Consider the following 12,658-nt stretch of genomic DNA (forward strand, 5'->3'; position numbering starts at 1 on the left):
GGACTTAAGTATTTTTTAACACATAAGCCATTGACCATGCAGTGGAATTATTATATTTTTATAGTTTGGACCAATGGTTCTTAACCTTGTTGGAGGTACTGAAACCCACCAGTTTCACATGCGCATTCACCGAACCCCTCTTAATTGGAAAAATAAAATATGATTTTTTTCAAATTCAAAACATAGGAGGTATATATTTAAGTATATATTTATACATAGGTGCACAAAATGAACAAAACCATTAAGAACAAAACCATGAAAACATGATTTTCACACAAAAACATAATGAATATTTACAGGCAGTGTGCCCCCACACATCAGGCCCTAATGCAGGGGTCCTCAAACTTTTTAAACAGGGGGCCAGTTCACGGTCCCTCAGACCATTGGAGGGCCGGACTGTAGTTTGAAAAAAAAAAAAAAAAGCAGCACAGTTCCCCCACATTAGGTTGGCAGTATAGATCCCCCACATTAGGTTGTAGTTCCCCCACATTAGGTTGGCAGTATAGTTCCCCCCCCCACATTAGGTTGGCAGTATAGTTCCCCCCCCACATTAGGTTGGCAGTATAGTTCCCCCCCCACATTAGGTTGGCAGTATAGTTCCCCCCCCACATTAGGTTGGCAGTATAGTTCCCCCCACATTAGTTTGGCAGTATAGTTCCCCCCATTAGGCTGGCAGTATGTTCCCCCACATTAGGTGCAATATAGTCCCCCACATTAGGCTGGCAGTATGTTCCCCCACATTAGGTGCAATATAGTCCCCCACATTAGGCCGGCAGTATAGTCCCCCCACATTAGGTGCAATATGTTCCCCCACATTAGGTGCAATATGTTCCCCCACATTAGGCTGGCAGTATGTTCCCCCACATTAGGTGCAATATATAGTCCCCCACATTAGGCTGGCAGTATGTTCCCCCACATTAGGTGCAATATAGTCCCCCACATTAGGTTGGCAGTATAGTTCCCCCCACATTAAGTTGGCAGTATAGTTCCCCCCACATTAGGTTGGCAGTATAGTTCCCCCCACATTAGGTTGGCAGTATAGTTCCCCCCACATTAGGTTGGCAGTATAGTTCCCCCCACATTAGGTTGGCAGTATAGTTCCCCCCCACATTAGGTTGGCAGTATAGTTCTCCCCCCATTAGGTTGTAGTTCCCCCACATTAGGCTGGCAGTATGTTCCCCCACATTAGGTGCAATATAGTCCCCCACATTAGGCCGGCAGTATAGTCCCCCCACATTAGGTGCAATATAGTCCCTACATTAGGCTGGCAGTATGTTCCCCCACATTAGGTGCAATGTAGTCCCCCACATTAAGCTGGCAGTATGTTCCCCCACATTAGGTGCAATATAGTCCCCCACATTAGGTTGGCAGTATAGTTCCCCCCACATTAGGTTGGCAGTATAGTTCCCCCCCACATTAGGTTGGCAGTATAGTTCCCCCACATTAGGTTGGCAGTATAGTTCCCCCACATTAGGTTGGCAGTATAGTTCCCCCACATTAGGTTGGCAGTATAGTTCCCCCACATTAGGTTGGCAGTATAGTTCCCCCACATTAGGTTGGCAGTATAGTTCCCCCACATTAGGTTGGCAGTATAGTTCCCCCACATTAGGTTGGCAGTATAGTTCCCCCACATTAGGTTGGCAGTATAGTTCCCCCACATTAGGTTGGCAGTATAGTTCCCCCCACATTAGGTTGGCAGTATAGTTCCCCCCACATTAGGTTGGCAGTATAGTTCCCCCCACATTAGGTTGGCAGTATAGTTCCCCCCACATTAGGTTGTAGTTCCCCCACATTAGGCTGGCAGTATGTTCCCCCACATTAGGTGCAATATAGTCCCCCACATTAGGCTAGCAGTATGTTCCCCCACATTAGGTGCAATATAGTCCCCCACATTAGGCCGGCAGTATGATCCCCCACATTAAGTGCAGTATAGTCCCCCCACATTAGATGCAATATAGTCCCCCACATTAGGCTGGCAGCATGTTCCCCCACATTAGGTGCAATATAGTCCCCCACATTAAGCTGGCAGTATGTTCCCCCACATTAGATGCAATATATAGTCCCCCACATTAGGCCGGCAGTATGTTCCCCCCCCATTAGGTGCAATATAGTCCACCACATTAGGCTTGCAGTATAGTCCCCCACATTACGTTGGCAGTATAGTTCCCCCCACATTAGGTGCATCATGTTCCCCCACAGATATACAGCCTCCAGCCATACAGTATGCCCCACTTCAGTGTTCTGACCACCGCTCCTCCGGTCCAGCCATAGCAGGTAAACTCTTAACTGCCAGCGGGCGTCCTTGCTTCTCCACTCCTCCACGCTCCGTTGCCATGGGCGCACGTATGGGACGTCAGTGACGTCGCTGCGTGCACTAGCTCCTGGCGGTCCCCGCGTTTTTAAAGTAAACGTGGGGCCGCAGGGACTTAACAGAGGCGTCCCTGTGTTCCGAAAGCATCTTACGGAACACAGGGATGTGCCGAGGCAAAAACACCCGGCAGGCCTCCCCGCCGAACCCCCGAGACTGACTCACCGAACCCCTGGGGTTCGATCGAAACCGGGTTAAGAACCACTGGTTTGGACATTTACGCACTCTGCGATACCACATGTTTATGTTTATTTTTATTTACATATATTTTTAATGGGAAAAGTGAGGCGATTCAAACATTTATTACGCAGGGGTTAAATCACATTTAGTAACAATTTTTTACACTATTTTTTAGTCCCCATAGGGGACCATTACATGCGGTCACTAGAAACTTTTATTAGGGGAGGGCTACACATTCATTAATTTTTGGGATATTATGATTTACAATTTTTTTTCTCTATAGGGAACTGACAGCAGCCGGGGCCCTCTGGGTATTAAAGGAGAACCCAATTTATTTTTTATTTTTTTAAATAAGTGGGGATACGTGCCAGAACGCAGGGAATCTGACCGGTGGGAATGAGACACCCTCTCCAAGAAGATCTATGGGAGAGCCGAAACGCTGCACTTTGCATTCTCGAGCTCGGCCATAGAGCTGTGGTCGACTCAGGTTTTTTGTGCAGTGCGGGAGATCTCGGAGGTCCCAGCAGTCGGGCCCCCCACGATCTGATACTTATCCCCTATCCTTATGAAAGGGGATACGTTTTTTGTAAATGGGAGTTCTCCTTTAAGCACGCTTCGCTCCTGAACATGCTTTGCACACAGTTATCAAGTGCAGAGTGTATATTTACACCATGTGTCCTTAAAGGGGTACTCTGGTGGAAAACTTTTTTGCTAAAATGAACTGGTGCCAGAAAGTTAAACAGATGTGTAAATAACTTCTATTAAAAAATCTTTATCCTTTTAGTACTTTTTAGCAGCTGTATGATATAGGGGAAATTCTTTACTTTTTTAATTTATTTTTTGTGTTGTCCACATTGCTCTCCGTTAACACCTACCAGTGTCAGGAACTGTCCAGAGCAGCACAGGTTTGCTATGGGGATTTTCTCCTGCTCTGGACAGTTCCTGATACGGGCATCAGGTGTCAGCAGAGAGCACTGTGGACAAGACAAAAAAAGATATTCAAAATATAAAGATCTTCCTCTGTAGCAAACAGCTGCTAAAAAGTACTGAAAGGATTAAGATTTTTTAATAGAAATAAATTAACAAATCTGTTAAACTTTCTGGCACCAGTTCAATAAAAAAAAAAAAAAAAAAAAAGTTTTCCACCAGAGTACCCCTTTAAGGATAACATTATGAAGAGGTAAAAGTCAATAAAGAGTGTACTTCTGGAAGAAATGTACAAAAACTTCTCAAACACTATGCTGCTATTCCTTACTTTGAATAGAATATACTTACATAAAGTGATGAATGTCATTATTAAGATCTGAGTCCCAGAGCCAAGGAAAACAGATAGCAGCATGCCCTTTCTGGGAGGCCTGAAAATATCACCGTGCACCAACTTCCAACCAAACTCCTCCTGAGCATCTTCCTGTATGACAAACAGACAATTTGTGAAACAGAATTACCTTGTTCTACGATATGCAATGTCTTCTGTAAAACAGTGCATACGATGGCAAATAGCACAAAAAAAAAAAAACAGTTGAAGCTATTTTTTAGGTTCTTTTCTGAGATCGCTCAATGTTTGTTTGTGACAAATACCTGTTCCTTTTTCACTAGTGTTTATACCCAGCAGCCAAACTGAGCTGCAGGGGGAGGGAAAAAGCAGGAGCCTGAATCAATCATAAGACAGGCGGTTAAATCCAGACTACCTGTAGGCACTGTAACTGAGCAGTGTTCCCAGCTTTGTATTGACTGAGTGAAGCTAAAAGCAGCCCTGCACCAAGAAGTTAAAGGGGTACTCCTGGGAAATATAACGTATTCGCTATCCACAGTACTGGGGCCCCCCATGAACTCCTGTAGGGGGTCCTGCTCTGGCCCCCACCCTGGAAAGAGCTTCAAAGACGGTCCCACTCAGCGGGCTAACCAGGCCATCATTGAATCTAGTCTTTGAGGGTGGGGGCCAAAGCGCACCGAGGATGGGTGAGTAGTGGGCCCGTGTAGAGAAGTGCAACTACATTATTATAGAAGAATCTTTGCAGATTTTTTAAACATTTGGAAAAAGACATTTTTACTACAGTCATTACCTGTAATTATTTGGCTTTGCAGATACTTACTGTAGAATCAATCTGGTTGTATCTTGCAATATCTTTGTGTAGTGTTCGCAGCATAATCATGGCAACCATGCCAGACAAAAATAGAACAATCACTAACGAATTCATTATGCTATTAAAAAAAAAAAAAAAACATTGATCAGCACATCATATTATGCATTCTCTATTTGGCACAAGGAACAATTCATCAAGTGAACTGCATTTTATACCTGCATCTCAATTTTCTCAGATTGTAAGCACAGGGCTCTCCTCTATCAACCCTATCAGATTGTAAACACTTGTGGTCAGGTGTCTCACACCACTTGAATCATTGCTATTTCCATATTTAGTAAGCTCTTGTCAGCAGAAACATCAGCCTCTAGTTTGAATAATTCATTAGTTTATTACTACACTGTTAAAAAAATAAAAAATAAAGGGAACACCAAGTTAACACATCCTAGATCTGAATGAATGAACTAATCGTATGAAATATTTTCGTCTTTACATAGTTGAATGTGCCGACAACAAAATCACACAAAAATTATCAATGGAAATCAAATTTATCAACCCATGGAGGTCTGGATATGGAATCACACTCAAAATCAAAGTGGAAAACCACACTACAGGCTGATCCAACTGTGATGTAATTTCCTTAAAACAAGTCACAATTAGGCTCAGTAGCGTGTGTGGCCTCCACGTGACCGTATGACCTCCCTACAATGCCTGGGCATGCTCCTGATGAGGTGGCGGATGGTCTCCTGAGGGATGTCCTCCCAGACCAGGACTAAAGCATCTGCCAACTCCTGGACAGTCTGTGGTGCAACGTGGTGTTGGTGGATGGAGCGAGACATGATGTCCCAGATCTGTCCATAGCATCAGTCCATAGCATCAATGCCTTCCTCTTGCAGGAACTGCTGACACACCCCAGCCACATGAGGTCTAGCATTGTCTTGCATTAGGAGGAACCCAGGGCCAAATGCACAAGCATATGGTCTCACAAGGGGTCTGAGGATCTCATCTCGGTACTTAATGGCAGTCAGGCTACCTCTGGCAAGCACATGCAGGGCTGTGCGCTCCCCCCAAAGATATGCTACCCCACACCATTACTGACCCACCGCCAAACCAGTCGTGCTGGAGGATGTTGCAGGCAGCAGAACGATCTCCACGGCGTCTCCAGACTCTGTCACATCTGTCACATGTGCTCAGTGTGAACCTGCTTTCATCTGCGAAGAGCACAGGGTGCCAGTGGTGAATTTGCCAATCTTTGTGTTTTCTGGCAAATGCCAAACGTCCTGCACAGTGTTTGGCTGTAAGCACAACCCCCACCTGTCGATGTCGGGCCCTCATACCACCCTCATGGAGTCTGTTTCTGACAGTTTGAGTGGACACAGTGGACATTTGTGGCCTGCTGGAGGTATTTTTTGCAGGGCTCTGGCAGTGCTCCTCCTGCTCCTCCTTGCACAAAGGCGGAGGTAGCGATCCTACTGCTGGGTTGTTGCCCTCCTACGGCCTCCTCCACGTCTCCTGATGTACTGGCCTGTCTTCTGGTAGCGCCTCCATGCTCTGGACACTACGCTGACAGACACAGTAAACCTTCTTGCCACGGCTCACATTAATGTGCCATCCTGGATGAGCTGTACTACCCGAGCCACTTTTGTGGGTTGTAGACTCCGTCTCATGCTACCACTAGAGTAAAAGCACCGCCAGCATTCAAAAGTGACCAAAACATCAGCCAGGAAGCATTGCAAATGAGAAGAAGTCTGTGGTCACCACCTGCAGAACCACTCCTTAATTCGAGGTGTCTTGCTAAATGCCTATAATTTCCACCTGTTGTCTGTTCCATTGCAACAGCATGTGACATTGATTGTCAATCAGTGTTGCTTCCTGAGTGGACAGTGTGATTTCAAAGAAGTGTGTGACTTGGAGTAACATTGTGTTTAAGTGTTCCCTTTATTTTTTTTGAGCAGTGTATATTTTGTCCATTTTTTGTCTGTACTTGTTCCCTCTATAATGTTAAGTGCTGCAGAATATGTTGCCACTAAATAAGGATTATTATTATTTTAGGTGTCTACTGAAATGGTCATTTCCTGTCAATTGGTTAAGGACTGAGCCCTTTTTTGCAATTCTGACCACTGTCACTTTATGCATTAATAACTCTGGGATGCTTTTACCGTTTATTCTGATTCTGAGATTGTTTTACTTGCATCCTTTCTTAGTGAAAAATCCCCAAATGTCATGAAAATGTAGCATTTTTCTAACTTTGAAACTCTCTGTTTATAAGGAAAATGGATATTACAAATAAATTATATATTGATTCACATATACAATAGGTCTACTTTATGTTGGCATCATAAAGTTGACATGTTTTTACTTTTGGAAGACATTAGAGGGCTTCAGAGTATAGCAGCAATTTTCCAATTTATCCCTCAAAGAGGCACTGTCATTGTTACAAACTTTTCATATATTGCAGGACTCAATCATTTCACAATATACACCTGTTAAAATTTTTTTACATTTTCACCTGAAATTCAAGCTCAAAAATAGGGGTCGTCTGTCTTTTAGCCAGACAGACTAGTCTAGATTTTACAGCATACCGTAAAGCATATATCCAGTATAGGAGATTTCTATTGTGTATGCAAAACTACAGATAAAGGATGTGTGGACATGCTGGGAGCTGTAGTTTTACAACAGCTGGAGGCAACACTGCTCTAAGGCTGGGTTCACACTACGTTTTGTCCCATACGGGAGCGCATACGGCAGGGGGGAGCTAAAAGCTCGCGCTCCCGTATGTGCTCCCGTATGTCATTCACTTCAATGAGCCGACCGGAGTGAAACGTTCGGTCCGGTCGGCTCATTTTTGCGCCGTATGCGCTTTTACAACCGGACCTAAAACCGTGGTCAATCACGGTTTTAGGTCCGGTTGTAAAAGCGCATACGGCGCAAAAATGAGCCGACCGGACCGAACGTTTCACTCCGGTCGGCTCATTGAAGTGAATGACATACGGGAGCGCATACGGTCACATACGGGAGCGCAAGCTTTTAGCTCCCCCCTGCCGTATGCGCTCCCGTATGGGACAAAACGTAGTGTGAACCCAGCCTAACACAGTTATTTACAAACATTGCAGCTTCAGTTGTTACTAAACTACAACTCCCAGCATGCTGAAATAGTCAAAGCTTTCTCGGACTCCTGAATGACAAAGAAGTTGATCAGACATTCAGAAGTCTGTGAAAGATGAATGACACACATAGTGACAGCTATGTTGATTAGCATCCAGATTTACTAGAAGATAAAACAGATAGAACATGTATTCATAAAAATGCTGTACTTTTATCTAAAAAATCCTTGCACTAATTTTATAAAGATCTATTCTTATAAATTTTATTCTGTTATGAATTCACCATAATGTCTTCTGATTACTGCAGGCAAGATCCAAGTATCTTTCACTGACACAGCATAAAACCAGAGAGGAAAGGGTTACAGAGTAGAGAGTACTGATTGGCTGACTGCACAGGCTTGCTCCTGTGAGGGAGACAGACTGACACGCCCCCTCCAGCCTGCACAATGAAAAAGTAACTCACCAGGAGATAAATGCTTATATCTCTGGATATATAGGTCCGAGACGCATAAAAAGTATATGCACATGATCAGGATTGGGTCCTGAGTAACATTGCTTTTTTTTGCACTATGACAGGTACGCTTTAAATTTCAAAAATTGGAATTTTTCCCAGACCAGTTCAGGGGATTTGAGGGGCTTTCATGTCAGACATACCCCATAAATTACCCCATTTTAAAAACTGCACCCCTCAAAGTATTCAAAATGATATTCAGAAAGTTTGTTAACCCTTTGGGTGTATCACAGGACTAGCAGCAAAGTGAAGAAGAAAATTCAAAATCTTTTTTTAATTTTAATTACATTTTTAAAAGAGAGTTAAATGGAGAGAAATCCCCCCAAAATTTGTATACCTCATATGTGGATGTAAAGTGTTCCGTGGTTGCACTAGAGGGCTCAGAAGGGAAGGAGAGACAATGGTTTTTGGGGGGCATGTTGCGTTTAGGAAGCCCCTATGGTGCCAGAACAGAAAAAAAAAAACAACAAAAAAAAACAAAAAACACATGCATACTATTTTGGAAACTACACCCCTCAAGGAACGTAAAAAGAGGTACAGTGAGCCTCAACACCCCACAGGTGTTTGACGACTTTTTGTTAAAGTCAGATGTGTAGATGAAAAAAAAAATTTCACTAAAATGCTGTTTTTCCTCCAAATTTTTACAAGGGGTAATAGGAGAAAATGTCCCCCCAAAATTTGTAACCCCATTTCTTATGAGTATGGAAATATACCATGTGTGGATGTCAAGTGCTCTGCTGCCGCACAACAATGATCAGAAGAGAAAGAGCACCATTGGGCTTTTGGAGAGAGAATTTGTTTGGAATGGAAGTCAGGGGCCATGAGCATTTACAAAATCCCTGTGACCCCATTTTGGAAACTACACCCCTCACAGAATTAAATAAGGGGTGCAGTGAGCATTTACACCCCACTGGCGTTTGACAGATCTTTGGAACAATGGGCTGTGCAAATCAAAAATCTGTCAGACACCTGTGGGGCATAAATGCTCATTGCACCTCCAATTACATTCTGTGAGGGGTGTAGTTTCCAAAATGGGGTCACATGTGGGGGTAGGGAGGGGGGTCCATTGTTCTGGCACTATATGGGCTACAAATCCGGACAAATTTTCTTTCCAAAAGCCCTCCTTCTCTTCTGAACATTGCAGTGCGCCCGCAGAACACTTAACATCCACATATGGGTATGTTCTTACTCAAAAGAAATGGGGTTACAAATTTTGTGGGGCTTTTTCCCCTATTTTCCCTTGTTAAAAAAAAAAAAGTTTTCTTAATTTTCCCATCCAACTTTAAGAAAATTTGTCAAGCACCTGTGGCGTGTTAAGGCTCACTATACCCCTTGTTACGTAACGTTAGAGGTGTAGCTTCCAAAATGAGGCCACACGTGGGTATTTTTTTGCGTTTATGTCAGAACCACTGTAAAATCAGCCACCCCTGTAAATATCACCAATTTAAGCCTCAAATGTGCATGGTGCACTCTCCTTCCTGAGCCTTGTTGTGCGTCCGAAGAGCATTTTACGCCCACATATGGGGTATTTCCGTACTCAGGAGAAATTGCATTACAAATTTTGAGGGATCTTTTTTCCTTTTACCTCTTGTGAAAATAAAGAGTATGGGGCAACACCAGCATGTTAGTGTAAAATATTTTATTTTTTTACACTACAAAGCTGGTGTAGACACAAACGTTTCCTTTTCATAAGTAGTAAAAGGAGAAAAAGCCCCCCAAAATTTGTTAGGCAATTTCTCCAGAATACGGAAATACCCCATATGTGGCCCTAAACTATTTCCTCGAAATACGTCAGGGCTTCGAAGTGAGAGAGCACCATGCGCATTTGAGGCCTAAATTAGGGATTGCATATGGGTGTACATCGGGGTTTTCTACGCCAGTGATTCCCAAACAGGGTGCCTCCAGCTGTTGCTAAACTTCCAGCATTCCTGGACAGTCAGTGGCTGTCCGGAAATGCTGGGATTTGTTTTGCAACAGCTGGAGGCTCCGTTTTGGAAACAATGCTGTACGATACGATTTTTATTGGTGGGGGGGGGGGGGGGCATGTAAGGGGGTGTATATGTAGTGCTTCACCCTTCGTTATGTGTTAGTGCAGTGTTTTTAGGGTACATTCACACGGGTGGGTGTTTACGGTGAGTTTTCCACTAGGAGCTTGAGCTGCGGCAGAAAATATGCCATAGCTCAAACTTGAAGCAGGAAACTCACTATAAACCCCGGCCGTGTGAATGTACCCTGTACATTCACATGGGGGGGGATGGCAAACCTCCAGCTGTTGCAAACCTCCAAAACCTACAGACCGTGCATGCAGGGTGTTGTACTTTTGCAACAGCTGGAGGCACATTGGTTGGAAAACCCTCAGTTAGGTTATGTTACCTAAGTATTTTCCAACCAGTGTGCCTCCAGCTGTTGCAAAACTACAACTCCCAGCATGTACTGATCGCCGAAGGGCATGCTGGAAGATGTAGTTATAGAACAGCTGGAGGTACACAACTACAACTCCCAGCATGGCGAGACAGCCTTTTGCTGTTCGTGCATGCTGGGAGTTGTAGTTTTGCAATTGTTAGAGGGCCACGGTTTAGAAACCACCACACAGTGATCTCCAAACTGTGGCCCTCCAGATGTTGTAAAACTACAAATCCCAGCATTTCAAAAGAGTAAACAGCTGCCTGGTCATGCTGGGAGTTTTAGTTTTGCAACATCTGGAGGGCTACAGTTTAGAGACCGCTGTATAGTGTTCTCCAAACTGTAGCCCTCCAGATGTTGCTAGGCAACTCACCAGCTTCCGTAGTCTGTACCAGGGAGCCAGCCGCACATCATCGCCGCCCGCTGCTGACAATCGCCGCCGGTGGTAAGTGACCACCGGTCACAAAACAGTTCCCCCGTTCTGCCCGGACTACTGTGTCTGTGCAGAACAGGGGAACCGAACTTTAACACCCCCCTCCCCGCCCCAATCTGCTATTGGTCGGTCGCTTCTGACCGACCAATAGCAGGGATAAGAGGGGTGGCACCCCTTCCACCTCCCTCCTATCCCTTCAGGGGGATTGTAGGTGTGTTGGACAGCCACGATCCCCCTTATTTTCTGGGTCACCGGAGACCCGTATGACCCGGAATTGCCGCAGATCGCCGGTCTGAATTGACTGGCGATTTGCGGCGATTGCCGACATGGGGGGGGATGGTCTCAGGACTCTCTTCGGCGATGTGCCTGGATGCATGCTGAATGATTTCCCACGGGCGTACCTGTACGCCCTCAGTCCTTAAGGGGTTAAAGATTCAAATCAGATCTTCTTCACTTATACATTTCCAAAACTGATAGTACCAATAACTATCAGTCTGTAAAAGATGTCAGCTATCATAAATATGACGAATTGCAGCCTTCTGAGTTGTAACTCCAGGCAGTGATAAGATGTTAATTTTTTTTTATGTAGACCATTATAAAATTAACTTAGTTTTATCACAGATCAATGAGCCAAGAAACACGATCAGGACAGCTGTATGTGGGCAGAGGTCTCTCCAACTGTCCTGATAATGAACTTTAAAAAAATAAAAATTTCCACTGGAGTACCCCTTTAAATGTTTATTCAACTGGTGCCAGAAAGTTAAACAGATTAATAAATTACTTGTATTAAAAATTCTTAATCCTTCCAGTACTTATTAGCGGCTGTATGCTACAGAGGAAATTCTTTTCTTTTGTGATTTATTTTCTGTACCAACCACAGTGCTCTCTGCTGACACCTCTGTCCATGTCAAGAACTGTCCAGAGCAGCATATGTTTGCTATGGGGATTTTCTCCTGCTCTAGACAGTTCCTGACATAGACAGAGGTGTCAGCAGAGAGCACTGTGGTTGTGACAGAAAAGAAATCCAAAAAGAAAAGAACTTCCTTTGTAGTATAGAACAGCTGATAAGTACTGGAAGGATTCAATTTATTTTTATTTTTTTATATAAATCTGTTTAACTTTCTGGCATCAGTGGATTTTGGAAAAAAAAATAAAAATAAAAAAGTTTTCCACTGGAGAACCCCTTTACCATGCACAAACGTACTTACCTAAACCACTGGATGTGTGTATGCGGCATAGATTCTAAGATGTAATCCCACCTGGAGGCCCATCGGATGTCTTTTTGTTCCTGAAAAGTAACAAACAAAATTCTATTTAAAATGGACAATCCAAGACAATTGTCTTGGATTATATTTCTGCAAATTATTTTCAAGACAACCTAAACAGGTATTCCAGTAAGTAACATTTATATAATTGAGTTGTGGTGCTATTTAAAAACAACACACACACACACACCAAAACCAAACCTTCTTGTTCAATCCCCACTATTTGTCGAACCCTCTGCAGGAAATTAATGCTCTGCCAATCTCAGACTGTAGCAGCAGCGGTCTAAATCAATCATGTGCTTTAATGGCCATT

General features: G+C 43.8%; 1 protein-coding gene and 1 long non-coding RNA gene across 2 annotated transcripts in view; one reads left to right on the plus strand and one right to left on the minus strand.

Annotated features, from left to right (window-relative positions):
• Positions 1-12,658, plus strand: part of LOC130355498 (uncharacterized) — an 89,892-nt gene that overhangs the window by 59,481 nt on the left and 17,753 nt on the right. The gene's annotated exons all lie outside the window — the stretch shown is intronic.
• The window catches only part of TM9SF2 (transmembrane 9 superfamily member 2), a 70,327-nt gene that overhangs the window by 15,522 nt on the left and 42,147 nt on the right, over positions 1-12,658 (minus strand). The window contains exons 8-10 of the mRNA XM_056555693.1: positions 12,289-12,368; positions 4,642-4,750; positions 3,824-3,956 (exon numbers count right to left, since the gene is read on the minus strand). Of these exons, the coding sequence (XP_056411668.1) occupies positions 3,824-3,956; positions 4,642-4,750; positions 12,289-12,368 (322 nt within the window). The remainder of the gene's footprint in view (positions 1-3,823; positions 3,957-4,641; positions 4,751-12,288; positions 12,369-12,658) is intronic.

This window comes from Hyla sarda, chromosome 2 (genome assembly GCF_029499605.1).
Source record: "Hyla sarda isolate aHylSar1 chromosome 2, aHylSar1.hap1, whole genome shotgun sequence".
Lineage (NCBI taxonomy): Eukaryota > Metazoa > Chordata > Amphibia > Anura > Hylidae > Hyla > Hyla sarda.